This window comes from Calidris pugnax, unplaced genomic scaffold (genome assembly GCF_001431845.1).
Source record: "Calidris pugnax isolate Ruff unplaced genomic scaffold, ASM143184v1 scaffold44, whole genome shotgun sequence".
Classification (NCBI taxonomy): Eukaryota; Metazoa; Chordata; class Aves; order Charadriiformes; family Scolopacidae; genus Calidris; species Calidris pugnax.
This window is the reverse complement of record NW_015094506.1, coordinates 42,911,976-42,932,607: the sequence shown is the minus strand read 5'-3', so window position 1 is coordinate 42,932,607 and position 20,632 is coordinate 42,911,976. Positions and strand designations below refer to the sequence as shown.

Below are 20,632 nucleotides of genomic sequence, written 5' to 3'. Positions count from 1 at the left end.
ACTTCAGTTTTCTTTGAACTTGCACCATCAAAATGTTGCAACATTTACATCCCCCAAAAGACCCCCATCTCTGCAGGAAAGTATGATGGACATTCAGTAGCTGGGCAAAAGCAGGACTAATGAGCTATAGTGCTGGAATTAAGAGGGTCAGGAATTACCCTGTAGAACACTGAGATATGCTGAGATATTTCTCTGTAGGAGAACAAATATCTGTGAGGTGTTAACTGCTGCTGCTGATAAATATTTTCTATTTACCTCTCCGCTAAAATTAGAGGTACCATATCTATATATGTTTGCTTGGCCCTTTGGGCATGCAAGTGGAGACTGGTCTGGGCGAGTGAGTATTAATCATATATGCAAAATTTAATGAGCAGGAAAAGAGCAATGGTTCTCCATGACAGCAGCTGCAACTCAGTGTTGAGTGAATGACAGAACTAACAGAAGATACATTCGGTTTTATTGGATTACTTAAATGCATTTAAAACATTTTGTTCACTGAAAGAGATGAACAAGGCATTTTGGGTGACTCAGCGTCACCTAAGGAGTCTGACTGGGTTTTTTTGTGAACTTTAGCAATACTTGTACAGTGTCAGGATACTGGTAAAAATATAGTGCAATTTTTGAAATAATAGATGGATGCTCCAGAGCTCAGAGCCAGCAGGGAATATTATCAGTGACTAACTCTGATGTAAACATAGTAATGGGGAAATTTAACTTAAATATTGAGTTTAATTAATATTAAGTTAGTGTTGAAATAAAATCTTAAATATCCACTTTGCCTAATCCATTGGGGATTTCAAATGGTTTAATTAATACTTTTTGTGTCTGAAAAGCACTAGATAATATAAAAAGCTTTGTTACTTCTGTTCCTTTTATGTTTCATTATCCTTGGAATTCATCATACATTCTTCAATTTTAATGAGAAAACTGAGTATTATGGGAAAATTTTGTGAAGGAGGAAGGGAGCAGTGTGACTCGTTAGCTGACTCAGTTTAGCGCCGGAGAAGGTCGGACAGGAGGAGTTAAAGGAGATGTAGCTCTTTCCCGTACCAGCAGTGCCCCGGGCTGCATGCTCCACATCCCATTGCAGGGGAGAGATGAGAGAGTCTTGAAGTAGATCAGAAGCAGCCAATGAGTGTAGGCAGATTGCTTGAACCTGTCCCTCTTGTTGGTGGGACCCAGCACACATGCCCTCTCTCCCAGGAGAGCGTCGCTGGCAGCGAGGAGGCGAGGGACACTATTGATGTGTGGTGTTCCCTGCAGTCAGGGCATCCTAAAATGGTGAGCACGGGAGGAGAAACCAGGTTTCTTTGTATGGATGAAATGTTTTCCACACCACAAACAGTGACTTCAGTCATTCCTGTTGGTTTCAGCAGGGCCATGAATTTACTCTTTTAAATAGGTTTGCCTTTTTATGTTCCTCGCCAACGTGATTATGCTTTTGCCTTTGTTTTGCAGATTATCAGTCTTCTGTCTTTCCTGTGTTTCACCTTCTCTGTCCCGGAGGGCTTGCATCTCCAGGACAAATTAATTTCTAGAGACAGGGTGTCTGTTCTCAAGCACAGACACGGAAGCCCAGCTCCCCTCCCATCACGAGGTTAGGGATGGCTGCAGATGGCTCACAGACACCGCGGAGGGGCCTGATCTCTCTGAACTCACTGGAATTTTTCACTTCGAAAAATTTTAGACAAATATTAGTTTGGTGATAACGGATGTTGTTCTTAACACGTCTTCCAGTTTGCAAATCAGTTTGCTTTTTCTTATTTAAACATTTACTTTAGTAGCATCATGTTAGCCGCAGCTCTCCTTAGGTGTCACGCAGGCTCCCTGTTGAATTTGCGGTCCCCGGTTATAATGCTCAGTACAAATCAAAGCCTTTCCTTAACAGGAACAAGACCCAGCGGTGTTCGGTAAGGAGTTTGCCAAGATAGCTCGTGCTACCCTTCGGATCAGGTACTCGCTGCTGCCATACCTGTACACCTTGTTCTACGAGTCTCATGTCCACGGAAACACGGTGGCGCGGTCCCTGATGCACGAGTGAGTTTGGACTCTCTTTCTTGCCATATTTTACTCACAAAAGTAGTTGAGTTTCTATGTATGAGCTAGTCGATAGCTGTTTGAGAACAGTCACAGTAATATTGCTGCATGCTCTCTCTTAAAAAGAACAGTTTTACAATGAAATCTAATCAAATTATATGCACAAAAATAGCTTTTATTATATGCAATGGATTGTCACTAAAATATAACCTGTATCTTTTTTTTTCCAGTGGGGGAAATAGTCTAAGCAAGGGGAATTCTGAAAATTTCTTGTTTTAGGCAAATATGCAGTTCTTTTTAATTTTAAAACTAAGAATCACATACCTGTATTTTCTGTATTTGAATTAAATCTATAAAATCTGTATGCTGGTCCACAATGTCAAGATGGCCTCATACAGAGAACTTTCCATTTTCCAATCATCCACAGCATTTGCATTTTCCAATTTAGCACTTGCATCTGCATGCTATGTATGAAACCTACATCTGTGTCCACAAATTGCACAGAGAAAACAGAGACAGAGATGTCTGAGCGTAGAAGCAGGTGCAAACCCAAGATTAATAAATACAGGCTGAAAAACCCCTCAGAAAATGTGACCACAGATTTTTGGAACAAATCATTTTTTCAGTTTAGAAAAAGGCAGGGATGAAAGTGAGGTTTAGTTTCCCCTCTCAGCACCTCTTAATTAGCTCTTAACCTGCTTTTGGTAAATTTTCTACTTCAGAATGCTTTATGCAAAGACTTGAGCAAAAGGAGTGCAAATAATAATACATCTGAAAGGCTACTGCCCAAAGCTCTGACACGGTTCAGTCTCACAGGTGCAGGCTACGTCCTGGACTGTTTAATGTTCTTTTTCGCTGTAGGTTAAAAACATTTTGGTTAAAGGGTAAGGCATTTTTTGCAAATTAAACTGAGATTACACTAAAGTGCAAACCATTTGAGTATGGAAAGGATATGCACAAAACCTGTTTTGCCTACTCAATGTAATGGCTAACTGATAAATTTTAAAAGCAGCATCCTTCCCCTTCCTACTCTGCTACCTTATTTAACTGGGTTATATTAAGGAGAAATTTTATAGGTACTGATGTCTTACAAGGGGCTATATGCTGTTTCAAGTATTTATTTTGGTTCTATTTTCACTTAATGAGATTTGTGTTAATATTGAAAATGACTGAGTTAATTTCAGCATTAATATTAGCTAAATCTCTGCTAAAACAGAATTTCTTCAGTGAAGTTAAAGCTGCCTTTCTGACTGTTCCCAGCATACTTGTGCTCTGTTTGAGCCACATCTCCAAATTTCTAAATTTGCTTTGATTTGGATTGTGGAGCAGTCTCAGATGCACCAGCTGAAGCTTCCATCGAGTGAAACTGAGCTGAAAGGTGTGCTCCAGCCATTGATCGGAATTTAGTCAGTGGGACCAGACCTGGATTACTAGGAAATAAAACCTCTAAAATGCATATAGGGGGTGTAGGCATCAGGAGATCATCACAAACTGTTTCACTACTCAGGTCCTATCCTAGTGGGCACACTACTTGCTAATGTTGCCATAGTCAGATGTTAAAATCGCTTAAAAGTATTTCTTGCTATTATTAGATAATTCTGGTTACTATTGTTACATAATGAGTATTTCTTACCATTTCCAATTAATATTCATTGGTTCAGTGGTTCTGCTCAAGAAGAGAAAGTGACCCAGACCCTAACAGGAGGAGCAATGTGGGGTTTAGAGAAAGAGAGAAGTGAAACAGAATTTTCAATGTGTGGATGATGGTATTTTACATCAAACCTTTCCCTTGTAACAAATACAAAGGAGAGCTAAAAAAACCCACACTCGTTTTTCAGGTGGAACTGTTATGAGTTCACAAGGCTCACCATGAAAGCAATTCTTCCTGGGGAGTCTCCAAGCAATAGCTATTTCATGTGGTCATTTCAGATTTTTCATTTCGTTTCAAATATTTAGGTGCTCATTTCAAATAACAAAGAAGAACAACATCTCAGTAGATTCCTATAAGCATTTTAGGGGCCTCTGAGGCTTTCACTCAGTGAAAGAGAAGCGCCAGTAGCTCAGCTGTCCAAAAAGACTGGGAAGTGATAGTCCATTACTGGAAGGGAAAGATCTGCTTAATGGCTGAACAGGGGAAAAATAAGAGAGAAGAGAGGTTGGCATCTGACAATAGGAAGCATGTAGATGATATTAAGCACCTTTCATAGATCACAGATATGGATTAATGGCTTATAGTTTCAAAATGGGAAAGTTCCTTTGTTTGCTGAATTGATGCTTGTGGTTGCCATCATTGCAAGAGAAAATAATGCTGAGTTAGATGGTGAGACTTGCTTCCATGTGAAAATAAGATCAACTTCTCTTTGGCCATAATCTCTTGATTGGCTTTTTCTCCTGAAATCTCCCACAACAAAGTATATTGAATCAGTATTACAATTTTATTAGAGCAAAATTAACAATACTGATAAGCTACTGAGATGACAAGAAAAACTAATGTTTTATGTTTCAAAAACTTTAAGACAAGGTAATTAGTCAAAACTCACATCCTACTAAATATTTACAAAGCATTATGCCAAAATGCAGTAATGACCAAGATTAGGTGTCCAAAAGAGCTGCTGTTTTTGAAAGGAAAAGGAACTCTGAATAAATTGAGGTTTCTTTCAGGCAGAGCCTGAGGCATGCCTTCAAGAACGCTTTTTCCTGAGTTCCATGTACTCCCCTAAACTTGCAATATTTTAGAAATCCAAACACTGAATAGATGCCTTTTTTTTTTTTTGCCAAGGTTTTTTTGCTCATTTGGGGTAATTTATCTGAGTCTGGGCTGGGTGCAGTGTATGCCTGTGCCATGAGCAGGCAGGGTGTCAGAGCAGGACACTGACACGGAGCCATTCTGCTCCAGCCAGCGCACAACAGAAACCTGTCTTTAGACAGGGATAGCCACAAAGTAAGTTGCACAGACACAGTAAATACATTTTTAAACAAATAATTTGTACTTCCTAAGAGAGCAACACATTAATGTGCAACAGCCAGTGTGAATTTGTCAAAAACAAATGATGGTAAACCAGCCCAGTTGCCATCTTGACATGGCAGCAGGGCTGTTGAATGGGAAAGGGGGAAAAGGAGCAGGAGAAAGAAGAAGGTATAAAGTACTTTGATTTTAGAAGATTTGATTTGATTTCATGTGACATTCTTACTAGGGAACATGTGACATTCTAACTAGGGAATGTTATGAATTTCCCCAGAGATAGGCTACAAAAGATTGAAAGGCTATTTAAATTCTCAAGGATTTTATGCCAGAAGAGTGGAGGGTCCTGAGATGGGGAGGATCTCTCCTCTTTGCCAGGTGCTATTCAATATTCTCATTAGCTGATGCACGGTGGAATAGAGAACTCTTCCCAGGCTGGCAGATGCTGCCAGGCAAAAGGGACTGTAAGCTCTCCGAGGGACATGACCAGAATCCAAAACTATTTTAATGCATTGAATAAAATGGATTGAATTCCTTAAGTTTTCATCCATTGAGGAAAGGCAGCTAAAAATTGCAATATGTACGAATGTTGCTTTGTGTTTCTCCTGCAAAAGATTTCTAATGTAAATCTGTGAAAGGTGCGGGAAGTCAAATCCAATGATTTTCACAAATGCTTTAGATCCTAGAGCACAGTGTTATTCCTCCATGTTCCCTCTCCTTGTCCTGGCCCTTATCCTGCTCTTTGACTCCCTTGATGAAGTCTCAACCCACTGGACAGAAATTTAGTTGTTTTCCCACTGCTGCTATTCTGAAAAAAAATCAGCTCCAGCATTTTGGGAGGGTTCTAGCCTGCTCCAGTACGGTAGGTGCTACTGTAATTTTTGAATTTCTGTCCAGCTTTTGGTATTGCCTCAAACAGGAAAAATATTTGGATATGTTGAAGGTTGTCTTGAGGAAACAGATTTCTTGTCACAGTGAGTAATACCAAAATATTCTGCGAGTTCCATAAAAATGTGAATTAACATTTCATATCTCACTTTTTCAACACTAGATTTACCACTGATCAGCAGACTCATGGAATTGATACTGCCTTCCTTTGGGGACCTGCTTTTATGATTGCTCCCGTTCTTGAAGAGGCAAGTACTGTAATTAAAAAATGCCATCGTGCTGGAATAAAAGAAATGAGCTGCGCTTAGGGCATTGGATGACATTCAGGGCATGTTTGCTCACATCCACCCATTTCTTCCCTCCACTGTCAGAGCCTGCAGAAGGCGTTTCTGAGCAGCACAGACAGTGCAGAGCTGCCCAGTGCGTGAAGTGGGAGGATGAAAGTGAGGGCATGGCATTTCCCTGCTTCTCCAAGCGCTGAATGGATGTAAACAGGCTGGATGCTGCCCCTCGCCTGCTCCCGTCACTGTGCTGACAGCTCCCTCCAAGGACACACACAGAGCAGTAATTGTTGAGCCAGGAAGAGACATGCAGATATTAAAGCAGGCTGGTTTCCACATAACCGCTCACCCACCGTGTTTTGGAACTGCAGCATCCCAAGGGCTGTGATAGGAGTTTCCCAGCCTCGCAGGCAAACACAATCATTACAGAAACAGGAATGACAATGTTAGCTGCTGATAGGACAGGTTTTAAAAAGCAGCATTTTCCTATGGCCATGCTGGGCACGGGGCTTGGGTCAGGGCTCTCACTGCTGGGCTGGAGCAGAGGTGGGTTTCTCTCATTGCCCCACCAGCAAGGTATGTCTGAGCAGAGCTAAACGTTTGCATGGGATGTGTCCTAGAGCTGTTTGCCATCAGCGTGCTGCCAGGCCACACCTGCAGTATTGTGTCCAGTTTTGGGCACCTCAATACAAGAGAGATATCGAGGTGCTGGAACGAGTGCAGGGGAGGGCAACGAAGCTGGTGAAGGGTTTGGAGAACAAATTGTACAAAGAGCGATTGAAGGAGCTGGGACTGCTTAGTTTGAGGAAGAGGAGGCTGAGGGGAGACCTCATCACTCTCTGTAGAGAGGTTGGTGCTGGTCTCTTCTTACAGGTAATTAGTGATAGAACAAGAGGGAACGGCTTCAAGCTCCAACAGGGTAGGTTTAAACTGAACATTAGGAAAGAGTTTTTCACCGAAAGAGTAGTCAGGCATTCGAACAGGCTGCCCAGGGAGGCGGTTGAGTCACCATCCTTGGATGTGTTTAAGAGTTGTTTAGATGTCCTGTTGGGGGATATGGTGCAGGGGAGAACTTTGTACAGTAGGGTAGATGGTTGGGCTTGATGATCCCAAGGGTCTTTTCCAACCTAAATGATTCTATGATTTTTCTAGACCTTGCTGATGATCAAACACATAAACAGGCCATGGTTAGTCACCTTGTTTTAACCAGCCCTTGTGCCTCTCTGAATTTAAAATGAAATTCTTATTCTTGCATCTAAAACTGTTCTTACTCCTTTGAGGCACTTCATTCATCAGTCCTTTATCTTCAGAGTCCCCCAGGTTTCTAATAGCTGCTGACTAACAAAGAGATTTCACAGGGTCTCAGACCAGAAAGATGTGAGAGAAGCCTTCCCAGGAAGAGAGGGTGACAGGTCTGGACACCTCTTCCTGCAAAGAGGTGAATGAAAGGGAACATTATAAGGAAGCAGAGCATTGGAGGCAACATGTATCTGGATCTCCTGGTGGAAGAGAGGTGGTAGGCAGGGCTTGTGCCAGCTAGCAGGGCAGGGACCAGAGGAGAGCTGTGAGCCCCTTGCCCTGGCATTGCAGGCCAACAGTTACTGTGTCAAACCACAGCATGGCACACGTTTGTCTAGAGAAGATGGGTTGCAGACAGCTTTACCTTTGAGCCAGGAATAGCTTTCATAGAATCATAGAATGATTTCGGTTGGAAGCGACCTTAAAAATCATTGAGTTCCCACTCCCCTGCCATGGGCAGGGACACCTCCCACTAGGAGGTTGCTTACCAGGGTGCTCAAAGCCCCATCCAGCCTGGTCTTGAACACCTCCAGGGATGGGGCATCCACATCTTCTCTGGGCAACCTGTTCCAGTGCCTCACCACCCTCACAGAAAAGAATTTCTTCCTAATACCTAATCTTTCCCTTCACTCTTTGAGTCCTAGGGTATGAGCAAGTGAGACAGCCATCAAAAGCAAGCCTTACACACTGGCTTGTTATCTAGGGAGTCATGACTCAGATGGTAGTTACACACTTCGCAGACCAGAATATCCAGGGTTGTCATAATAATGCAGAGAAAACATGGAGAGAGGAACATCTTGACTTTATAGGGTTTTTCCTTCAAGTTTGCAAGGCACTTTATAGGCTAAGCCTACTTTTATTTGTTAAACAGCTGGTAAGATCTAAACAAACAGAGCAAACTACTCCAACCTTCCTTACTGCAGCACTAGGACACTTTGCCTCAAACACCTAGCACTGCCCACTGTGGGAGACAGGCTGCAGGACAACAGAAATTCCAGTTTAGCAATTCTTGTATTCTAATGTGAGCTTTGCATACTTTCATAAATCAGTTATTTCTTCCTCCTTCCTTTGTTTGGTTTTTTTTTTTATATATATATATATATATATGTATGTATGTATAAAATCACTAAAATGTCAAATGGTCACTTTGCCTTAACCCTTCTCTTTCATCTTTACTTCTCATGCTTCTCTTGCTCCCTGGGGTAGATCTTGGGGGTAAAGCATAATTCTGCAAAGGGGCAGGCATCTCTTTTGAGAATCAAAATTAATCTGTTTGTGAGAATAAGCAACTCGTGACAACAAAAAGGAAGTATGTTTTGATTCCAACTTTTCCTGGAGTTACTCATCCTAAGCGCCTTTAGCATGGTCTCATCCCTGCAGCAATATGATACAACACATCCTGCAAAACCACATAAATCAATTGTGCAATTAGCAGCATATTATTTATTATTATTTATCTGCAACTTTAAATTTTTGTCAAGAAGACAAGTATCTGCGTGTCCTCCTTGCCAGACCTTACTCTCTGCTTGTTTCTGCAGCAGAAATGGTGCAAGAGGCACTGAGCATTGGTGTCTCCCAACTCCACCATCAGATGTGAAGTCCTGTCTTGCAAAGGCTGCCATAGATCTGCCACTGGGATTGCTCAGGCATTAGAGGAGTTGACCTAGGCCAGTTACATTTGCAAGACATAGAGCTATGTACTAGACCAAGATAATCATATAACATTGACTCATCCCATGGAATGGCAGTAAAAACCCCCCAAATAGGGTACGATCATCTGTTTAGTGTTATAGATTAGCAGCACTAGTCTACTGCTATTATAATAACTCAGCCATAATACCCAGGATTTGATGTTATTAGAATATTCAGCATACATCTCTCCATGCACAAATATAATAAAGCTAATGTAATAGCAAAAATGCAAGAAGAAAAAAGACTTTAATCATTTTATAACAATTACAGGGAGCAAGATCTGTGGATGTATACTTCCCTGAAGCACGTTGGTACGACTTCTACACGGTATGTATTTTTAAGATTTCGTTTCTTACATTTTTTACATAATTTGAAATGGTACAATTCCAGCAAAATAACTTTTAGCAATGTTCAGCAGTATTTTTACCTCAGCATCTGTGTTTAAGAAAACTAGAGCACAAAAAGTCTACACCAGGCTAGCTGGGAGAGTAAATTACATAGCTTTCAGTAGCATTTTATTTTCTATTTTTGGTTTGTAGAGCTCTAAGACACAGAGAACTGAATTTTCAAGAGCAGCCTAGAAATTGATGAAACTGTCAAGATTTCTTTCTCTCCCCAACCTCCCATACTCTCCTTATTGCAAGTTTTAAATCTTTTACTGATGCACTTCCCTGCACAGAAACAGAGACAGAAACCTGAGTCATACCCCCAAGAACATGCTGCAAACCATTCTGTGCGTGCAGTTTTGCACATGCCTGACTTTTGACAGAAGGCATATTGAGAGAGCAGGGTGAGGCTCCCCTCTGAAAGATGCTTCCAAGAGATGCAGAACAATTTGCACCCTGGAAAATGTCAGCCCCTTTTAGTTTCAGGGACTACAAGTGTTGCCCTTTCGAACACCATCCCCAGGACCGCATTTCCAAAAGTGCTCAGTTTCAACCCAGCTACGCTCTGCTGCAGTCTGGAGGATGAGACCAGCATTGGCTTCAACAGGAGTGGTTAAACTAATGCTGAGAGCTTTCGGAAATGTGAGCCCAGGAGCACCAGGATGTTGTTGACTACCCTGAGGGACTGGCAGAGCAGTGGGCAGGACAGAAATGCTCTCAGAGGAAATTCAGACTTATTTTTAAAGAAGTTTGGTCATTTTCAGCATTTGGCTGCTGTCCCCAGATAGATATTCATCCAACCCTTTTCTGTTTTTGTAAGACTGAGGCACAGTGGGGTCAAGCATTTTGTTCAGCTCTCCTTGTTGTGATTCCCCCTGGGTCCCCCTTGCTGGGCTGGGCATGGGGACAGTCATCCCGGGGTCCCTTGTCCTGCCTATGGGGCATGTCCCCAGCATTAGCAAGGCTCAGCTCCCAGCATTTGGCACGTATTTGCCATACAGATGGTGCTTATCCAAAACCAAGCCTGGATACTTACTCTAACTTATAATTACCATTTACAGAGGGCAAGCGCAAAGCTTTCCTGTTATCTACTCTGTATGGGAGCCTTGCCTACACCTGGTTTTGAGGCATTAGACCAGAAAGGAATGATGCAGAGAACTTAATGCGGGTTGTCTACACATATACGAATTTTATTCATTGAATGCTGTAATTACCTTTTGAAAGGGAATACTTGTCCTTAAAAGAGAAGAAAATCTACAGTTTACATTCCCAAATGATTATGAATCACTTACCTTAAACTGAAATGTGACAGGCTCCATATGCATAAAAAGAGGAAGCAAAAGTTTCTTTTGCTTTTTGCTTAGAGTCCTGATGAGGATTATTTTTTTTTCACAGCATATGGAATAATGATACCATTTTTAAAGATGATTTGCCATCTTTCATTCATGATCCTTCTATCTCATGCATATGCATAACTGCAGGGGCTAGATCCTCTTTCATGTTAAAAAAGGAACTGGAATAATACCCCTGAGATCTGCTTTTTTTGTTTGGATTTTCACTGATGTGTTGAATGATTGAGATGAAAATGTACCCCTCGGTCTCTTTTTCAGTGGTATATTGGCACAATGCAGAGTGCCCAGATTTGTGGGTTTTTTAACTTCATTAATTTTTGTGGTAGGGTCGTAAAGTGCCAAGTACCTGGATCAAGAATTATGCCACTGTGGATGCCCCATTGAGCAAGATCCCTCTGTTCATCCGTGGAGGCTACATCCTGCCACAACAGGCACCAGCCACGACCACAACTAAGAGGTAATGTCATCTGTGTTCATTGCCAAACAATGACAGAGTGGGTCAGACCCAAAGACAGCCAAAAAAGCAATCAAAAGAAAGTGCAGAAGAGAGGCTATCTGCTGCTCTCAGCTGCCATCCCAGGCGATAAGCATGATATTTTTATCCTACTATTGGCTCCATTGCATTAGGGGAAGCCACCCCAGATGTGACCCACGTCACTGTTTGCACAGCTGAAACCTACTCCTGGCTCCATGGTTACGCTCAGAAAAGCTTTTGCACCTCTTACTGCCACGCTGACCTGCTGTCAGTCATTCAAAGTAAACAAATGCTAGGGGAAAATGCAAAACTTCGCCTCGGATAAATTTATCAAATGCAATGGGCGAGGTGGAAAAGCTCAAATCTCTTTTGAAGAAAATTATTTCCCTATGCCAATAGGTAATATACTGGTCTCAAGCCTGAACCGCGCTCAGAAGCTAATGTGAGTCGGGAAGGAAGGGAACATCACTGTGCAACAACCAGTCCAAACCATAGTAAGGTAGCACTAGTGACCAGTTGCCTCCCAGACTGTCCTGTTATCAAACATTAAGGCCACTAAAGAAGGAGAAACTTGTTCACACAAGAACTCAGAAGGTGGGAATTTTATACTGTGGGACAAGACAAGGCAAAGTTTTCATCATCATTTCAGAAGCCCTTTTGGTGAACATGGTTGTCATTCTTCTCTTGAGGCTTTTTTTTATAACCTTAAAATTGGAGATAATTGTGTTCAGAAGTTTTTGTTAAATAACTTGGGAGGGATGGTGCCCACAAGTTTGTACTGACACTTCTCAATGTGTTTTTCAACAGCCGTCTGAACCCATTTGGGCTCATTATTGCCCTGGATGAACAAGGAGAAGCTTCTGGGTCTCTCTTCTGGGATGATGGTGATTCAATCGGTAAGCCTGGTCCTCTGCTGTGAAGCAGTGTCTGTACACGGGGCTGTCCTCAGGCCACCTTTTCAGCAGTATAATGGCACTGACTCCTGCTAGTAATAGCTGGAGAACTGACCCGAAGTTGAACGTTAGAAAGGTGAAACTCAGATCGCTCTTGAAATCAGCGTTTTGGTATGAGAAAGGTGTGACACCGGGAACAGCTGATCTGCTAGAGAGGGCAATCACTCATGTCATGTTCTCCTGAGATCACCCTAAGACCAGAGGTAGAGATTAAACAGCCTACAAATCCAATGTTAGCCACTCTCTACCATTCAAGTGAACTGCTTATAGATTTTGCTCCTTGTTTTGATACCAAGCCTCCTTGCTTTGTGTTTTGACAGATACTATTGAAAATGAGAACTACTTCTTGGCTAAATATACATTCAGCAAAGTAAGTAGCAACATACAAGGTACCTACGTACATACCAGTAGCTGTAATCTTTATAGTCATTGTAAGGTGGTGATGTCTAACTTTTCTCTGGAAAGCTTTTTTCTCGTAGCTCAGCCTTTAAATCCAGTAAGCTATCCAGTGTTTTAATTTACAGACAGCTACAAAATAACCCAACTATAATGCTGCAGTTTTGTGTCTGCTTCATTGAGTATCATGGTGACACATCATTAACGTCCCCCATGTATTGTGAATCTGAAAATCCACTTTTTCAGCTCAGATTTTTATATTTTTTCTAAGTCACAGCTTCTGGAGATGAGGGACCTTGTCTTTCTCCTGGGAACATTTTCAGTCTGATGGGTGGGGGAAGGCTACATTCCTCTCTTCAGGATATCCCAGCAACTTTTTAATTTTCATCGCTTGAAGTTTATATTTTGTTGCCCAGAGAATTATGTAGTCTCACTTCTTTAGCTTGCGTTTCCTTGTCTGACAGCACAGAGAGTGCTCCCATGGTTGGTGTCCCAAGGAGCGACTCAGCACGCTATCAGCAACCTGCTGTGCTGATCAGATGCTCCGTGCTGCGCAGAAATAGATTATCTCAGGGTCAGTGCACTAATGCCTTTCACACAGCGCTCACTTCTGCACAGACATGTCCTCAGAAAGCTCAGTAGAAAAACCAAACAGAGCAAAATACTATAAAATAAATCTACTAGAAGCTCATTAAGTAGATGATAGTAAGTTGTGGGAGTTATTGTAAAAAACCTGAACCTGCTTCAATAATCTATACACATCATATTTTGTCTACAGCTCTAGCATTTGGTAAGAAATAGGATGTTCTGTGTACACTGTGGCATGGTTTTGGTTGACAGCAGGCTGAATATTAGCCAGCAGTGTGCCCAGGTGGCACAGCATTCTGGGTTGTAACAGAAATGGTGTGGCCAGAGAAGTGATTGTCCCCCTGTACTGGTGAGGCTCCACCTCAAATACTGTGCTCAGTTTTGGGCCCCTTGCTGCAAGAAAGACATTGAGGTGCTAGAGCATGTTCAAATAAGGGCAACGAAGCTGGTGAAGAGTGTAGAGCACAAGTCTCATGAGGAGTGGCTGAGGGAACTGGGGTTGTTTAGCTTGGAGAAAAGGAGGCTGAAGGGAGACCTTATTGCTCTCTGCAACTACCTGAAAGAAGGTTGTAGAGAGGTGCTTGTTGGTCTCTTTGCCCAAGTTAGAAGTGATAGGACGAGAGGAAAAGGCCACAAGTTGTTCCAGCGGAGGTTTAGTTTCGATATCAGAAAAAATTTCTTCACTGAAAGGGTTATCAAACATTGGAACAGGCTTCCCAGGGAAGTGGTTGAGTCACCAGCCCTGGAGGTATTTAAAGGATGTGTAGACTAAGGGACATGGTTTAGTGGTGGACTTGGTAGTGCTAGATTTATGGTTGGACTTGATGATCTTAAAGGTTCTTTTCCAACCAAAATGATTCTATGATTCTATGATTTTCATGCCATGTATTCCTAAAAGCCCCAAAGCAGTCTACAGAAAATAAATATTAAAAAGAATATGCTCACTCATTCTAAGAGCAGTAATATTGCTCTTAGAATGTATATTTTCCAGGAGCAAGAGCAAGCCAGGGTAAGCCAATGGGTTTTATTAAGTAGTCTTGTATATTTGTGAGATATTTTCCTGAAACTAAAAACACGTCTAGACTTTAAATTTAATTTTTAATTTATTTTCTTCTTTATTTGCCAAGAAAAAAAAATCTTCAAAAAAAAAGGGTATTTCAACAGCAAAAAGGAAGAAAAATCAGTTTGACTTTCTGTAGTCTGTGTATAGCAATTTATTGCAGGAAGGCTACAGAAAAACAATATCCAGTTTTATATTAAATTCTGATCTGTGCAAATTAGATTGTTGATTCACTGGCACTTCCATTTTTCGTTGCTCATATTTGACTTCTGCCTGTAAATCCATGACTGAAGTCCCTATCTGCATTCCAATAATCTCTAATGTTGATTTTTTATTATGTGTTTATAAAGAAAACAATCCATCTCAAAGAGCAAATCATAGAGGTACAAAAAATGTATGAAAGTCTTGGTATTTGTTGCACATTTCTATATTCTTAAGAAATTGTGGATGAATAATTTAATCACACCTAGTTTTAGGAGAACACACAAGTTTTGTTCGCAAAGAGATTTACGGATAGGGTCTGACATCACAGCGTTTAATCTGAACCCAGCACAGTGTTGCACAAATAACAGCTACAGGATTAGACTCTCTCATTGATATTTTTATTTAAAGAACCCAGATGTACAAAGAAGAATTCAAGACTAGTGCAGGCACTTAAGAATGATTCAAGCTGCCTGTTCTCTGGTTCGGTCTCACTGCAGTTGGTATTTTAATTCACTTGACACCTCCATTTTGACATGTATAATGGCTAAGTGACCTAAGTCAAAGTGCCCCAAGTCAAAGTGCCCCATATATTAAGCCTACCAGTCTAGAAAAATACATAAGCCAGGTATCTAAGGTCTGCTCTACTTCAGGGATGAGCAGGGAGAGCCATAAACTCTGCCTGCGTCGCCAGAGGTGGCAGGCAAGGCAGATGTGTTCAGAATGTACCAGGTGAGTTCAGACTACACTGAAGGGATGGTGTTAGGAAGGCTTGCCCAAGGAAAGGGGAGCTTCTGAAAGGATACACTAGCCACTAGGTAACTGAATAGCCTGAAAGTGAGTTCTTCATAAAACTGGTCCAGTTTTCAGGGGGGAAATATGTCTGTGTGGGGGGAAAGGTGAAGTTCATGGGACCAGAGCAAGACAGTAAGAAAGAAAAATCATGACTTCGCTGCTCAGAAGTGCAGGAGAAAGTCCTGGCTTCTGGTCTCTGATCCAGGCCTTCTTTTCGCTTTGCATTTATGAGGCTTTGAGTGTTATCTGAAAGTTCCCACCCTCTGGCAAGAGCTCAGGCCCTTCCTGGGCAACTTCATTAACCACTAGATTATTGGGAAGGAAGGGGTCACTCATTCCTATGGACTGTCACCTCCCTGTCTCCCCAAGACCTTCAGTTCTAGATCTTGGTCAGAGGGACAATGGTGTGTACTGCAGAGTCCTGCCTGAGGGCTTTAGAGCTTGGTTGCAACCTTATTCATTAATACAGCTGTAGTCACCAAGTTCAGCATCACACTGAACTTACTGGGTCTACGTGGCCAGCTTGAGCTGGTTCTCCTGCTTACCCACGTCTGAGAGAGCAATAAATGACTGTAGTCTCTCTATACTGAACCTCCCTCTAGCTAGAGCTCTGCCAATGGTGAGAAGACACCACATGTCCTAACAAATTCTCCAGAGGCTTTTAGATCCCTCTCCCCATTTGCTCCGTAACAGCCAACATTTCTTATCTAGGCAGTTTAAATCAGAGTGCTGGGGATTAGCACTTATTTTTAGTGTAGATCCCTGAAATAAGAAGTCTAAGCACAGCCCTAAGTTAACAAATACTGTGATCTAGCTTCTGCTCCCCTCCCACCATGCACCATTGAAATAACATAAGCTAATTTATGCAAAAGGTTCCATCATGGTTTTCTCCTTGGCATATTTTTAAAAAGTCATGATTGCATAGCAATTCATCATTTCCTGAGCAGTGTAATTCATCTTTATTTCCTTAACAACTTTGATCACATAACAAATGCAATGATTCCTCTTCATTGCTTGTATGGGAAATTACTGTCACTGGTGATCCAAATGAATTTGTTTGATGACTTTGTATGTCCTCTTTGTACATCCCCAAATATGGAATATATAGTAAATAAGAAGTACAACAAACAAATCTCTGTGGATATACAGTGTTCCTTCAGTGTCCTTACAGCTGGGACATCTATAACAGAGATTTTTAACAAGATCTGTGGAGATGTGGGACATAAAACAGGGGCAAAATATCTAGCATCTGATGTTTGCGAAACAGGCTAATGGGTTAAAGCAGTTAGTTTTGGATGTTAATTAAATCTGCCTTAAGGTCACTAATTAAATCTCTGCATCTGGATTTTGGCTTTGCATATGCCCCTGTAAATGGTACAAGAGCCAAATTTGCATTGATTACAAGTAGAAAAAACATGTTCAAGAAGATTCCAAATGAATGTCGTGTCTTACTTTAGTAAGTTTATAAACTAATTTTAGTTAATTTATAATCATACACAACACCTTTCTTATGTGAAAATTAATGTGACTGTTGTTTTTACTTTATGATCTCAGACTCTAATATCTATATTGGAAGACATTCTATACATTCACTGACAAAGATGAGACCACAACAGTAACAACAGTAACAGTAAGTCACCTCTAAAGAGTTGTCGAGGTCCTAAAATTTTCTCTGTGGATTTTTCCAGGGAAACCTGAAGACAGAAATACTTAAAAATGGCTACCGAGGAGCTGACAGTCTGAAGTACAACAAAATCACAATTCTTGGCCTGAGTCTGAGACCTCATTCTGTTTCTCTGAATGGAAGAGCCATCCATGGAGATACTTTCACTTACGAGATGGACGGGGTAAGAGCTGCACTGAACAGTTATGAAAAACCTTAGGGAAAGGGGGGTAGTCAACGAGCAGTTTCTCACCCACACCCCTTTACATTTCCAAGTCTAACCAGACACCAATTACTGATATGACAGTCTGAGTTTTAAGGGGGGGGAAAAAAAAACAAAAGAGCTGTTTTAGGAAACTTGGGAACTTTAATCTGTGCTGTGACACATATGCTCTCTTTTACTTAATGTCTGCCGCTTACACAAGTTTTTGAACTAATGAAATAATGAAAAGAAGACAGAACTCCACAAACTGGGAGAAATGTTAGCAGTTTTATGGGCATTATTATCATTCTGATAAAATGAGAAAAGTTGTCAAAGTTATTTATCATCTGCTGAAAAGAGGTGGTGGAGATCTTTTCTCACAATTACTTAGTGGCCAAAAATGATTACAGCATAGCTGGGTTTAATGAGTGTCTCTCTGTCTTCAGAGGAGGGCAGGGCAAATCTCTGCTTTACTGTTGTGTTCCTAAGGAAACTATCACTACAGTGAGACAACAGTGACAGTTCCAGCATCTTAAAGTGTCCAGCCTCAGTGTCCCAGATCAAAATGCATGACTTGCTTGTGCAATGCTCCTCTGCCACCAACAAGGGGACACCCCAGAGGGGATGGACACCCCTAATAAACAGCTGCAACAGCCTCTGTGGTCCCAATTTCCTTTTCCACGTGAGAACAGACAAAAGGAGCAACACTGAGTAAACTTCCTCTGCTCTGGTCACTTGTCCCATACCTGTCACCAGCCATCAGGCTGAAGTGGGTCATGCACACTTTGTAGGAGATGTGGTACTCACATCTCAGCACTGGTCTGTGTCTAGGGAACTCCCAGTACTAACACTATAAGATGCCACTAATTCACTGTTCAACCAAAGATGGCTGAGGCAACAAGCAATTGATGTCACGTCTCATGTTACGCTACCCACTTGGCTAAATGATTTAGGTTTATTTGTAACCAAAGTGTGATCCCCATTATACGCACCTGGTCCTAACATTTATTTTATTGAAGGAATCTGTAAAGGAATAAAATTGCTGAGAATAAATTTCTGCCTTGGAGAATCGTAAAAAACTCACTTTCAGAGACGATGTCATAAATAAGTGTAATCAGTATTGCCTCAAGGGAAGAAATTGTTTAACAGCCAAACTGCCTCTAAGCAAGCTGAAAGCAACATAAATGTGGCAGGGTAAAGAAAACACTCAATTGAGATGTGCTTGAAGGCACCAATCACAGAAATCCCAGAGATAACTGCATACTAACAGCATCACATAAAAAGATGATTAAGAAAGACGAAAAATCTTGTCACAAAAGCATCACTTAACATTTCACTTACATGCAAAAGATGATCTCAGTGACTTAAAAACTGCTTCAAATAACGGAGAAAAAAACACCAAGCTGCTATAGAATTGAAGGTCCAAAACTGCACAAAAATTGCATTATTTAAACTAACTAAATAGATTCCTCTCATGATTCTAAGCGATTCAGTCAAACCTCTCCCACCTCCTTGGTACAGATGTTGTAATGGCATTACCTAAAATCCTCTCATGTTAGACTCTCTATTAAAAAATAAAAGCATTAGCAGCTTGGGTTTAGAACTTGAAAACTTACAAGCCATGTAATTAAAAAAATAACAAAATCCAAAGGGCAAATTTGCCACTTTCTCACAGGCTTAATGAGAATACATACTGTATAATAGTTTAACAAGCACAAAGATTGTACTGTTTGATGGGATGTAGTAGAAAGTAGCTTCTACCATATTGCTTTTGCTTTACAGAAAGCGAAATTGCCTAAAAGCAGTGCTTAAGTGCATAATTGAGCCATAGTTATTTGTATATAAATAGAAGCAGTTTGCTTAGTAATAAGCCACTTTTTTCTCTCCGATTCATGCAGCGCTATCCTAATCTGACATTTGTAATATTGCAGAATCTTTCTATTATTAGGTGTCTCTTATCTATTTTTCCCCCCTGGAGTATCATATCTTAAGAGCTCCAGGAACTGTATCATAACTGCAGCAGGGATGTTGGAAGAGCACTTCTTTTGACCAGGCTTGTGCTGATAAAATAAATAAGCTGGCCATAGGAAGGTTCTCCTTTTTCTTCCACTTGCATCCTCTGCTGGAAAGCTCTGGGACGTTCCCAATGTCCGTAGTTCCCAACGTCCCTGCAGTCTGGAGCAGCCTTCCTGGCTGCCTGGCCCTTTTGGGTTAATGTTTGGATGGGGCTGCAGTATTTTTGTCTGGATCTGGCCCTGTATTTGAATAAAAGGAAAATTATTCCAGAAGTGGAATTCCTGTTTACCAAGTAGTGATAGGCAACTGTTTCTGATGAAAGATGAAAACATTACATACTTTGAAGAAGCGATCTAAGCATAGGCTGTTAGCGTGATGTTAACATGAATTTGTGGGAGGGCAAAGAAATAGCTAAGAGGTGTGAATGGATATTATGCATTTTAAGAGATTATTCATTCTGAAACCTGAAGATAAAACCGGTGAAGTACTGAAAATGGAAATTATGAGAGTAGCATAAAATACATCAAATTTAACATTGAATGGAGACAGAATAGGACAGGTATTGTATTTATAATTTCATATTTAATTCATGTTATTAATTAGTTTTAAACTGTTCCTGAATTTCTAAAAAGGATGTTGAATTGGATATTGCAGTAGAAAAATGCATACTGCCACCAAGTCAGTCTTGCCTACCAGATGAGGTTAAGGGAATCATGAAGGTCTAAACTCAAGTTCCCCTTCTTGTTCTCTGTTTTAAGCTGGTCTTTCTTAAGTTAGCATGAAGTTATTAATTAATATTGTGTCTCTCTCTTTCTTTTTTTTTTTCCACAGAAACTCACTTTATTGATTTCGGCCCCTCTTACTCAGGAACTCAACATTAGGATTTACTAGAATGCTCAGAAAATACTGACATAATTTAGCATCTTTGGCTCTCGGATATTGATCTTACTTTGATTTTAATGTAAAAAAAAATTTAGCCATTAAAACATTGCTTATGTACCTGATGACTGTTCTTTTCCTATGTAGTATTTATATCTCAGTATACTGTAGCTCAGTAGCTAATGACTATTGCTATAAACTGATATATGTTCAAAATAGCATAGAAGAAATCATCCTGTAAGAGTTCTCTTACCTCAGAGATAATATTTGGAATTGTTCTTGCTGGAACCAGATTCTGGACAGCATACACTGGGGGGGGGGTTTCAAACCTATGGTGTCAAAACCCATAGTGAGTCAGTTTAACTCACATAGCCCTGTTCTGGGGGAGGCAATGTAATTTGTCAAGAGAATGGATGGGAAACACAGCTAATCAAAGGTTGGGGATACCTAGATCTTTGTACTTCAGCTATTTCTGGCTGCAGAATTATCTCCCAAGACCGGAAGAAA

At 40.9% G+C, this 20,632-nt stretch overlaps 1 protein-coding gene across 1 annotated transcript in view; it reads left to right on the top strand.

Annotated features, from left to right (window-relative positions):
• Positions 1-20,186, top strand: part of LOC106901034 (maltase-glucoamylase, intestinal-like) — a 60,698-nt gene extending 40,512 nt beyond the window's left edge. Inside the window, exons 16-23 of the mRNA XM_014963360.1 lie at positions 1,889-2,037; positions 6,051-6,135; positions 9,430-9,486; positions 11,224-11,354; positions 12,180-12,268; positions 12,646-12,695; positions 17,054-17,212; positions 20,078-20,186. Coding sequence (XP_014818846.1) covers positions 1,889-2,037; positions 6,051-6,135; positions 9,430-9,486; positions 11,224-11,354; positions 12,180-12,268; positions 12,646-12,695; positions 17,054-17,212; positions 20,078-20,137 — 780 coding nt within the window. The 3' untranslated portion in view covers positions 20,138-20,186. The remainder of the gene's footprint in view (positions 1-1,888; positions 2,038-6,050; positions 6,136-9,429; positions 9,487-11,223; positions 11,355-12,179; positions 12,269-12,645; positions 12,696-17,053; positions 17,213-20,077) is intronic.
• The last annotated feature ends 446 nt before the right edge of the window (positions 20,187-20,632 follow it).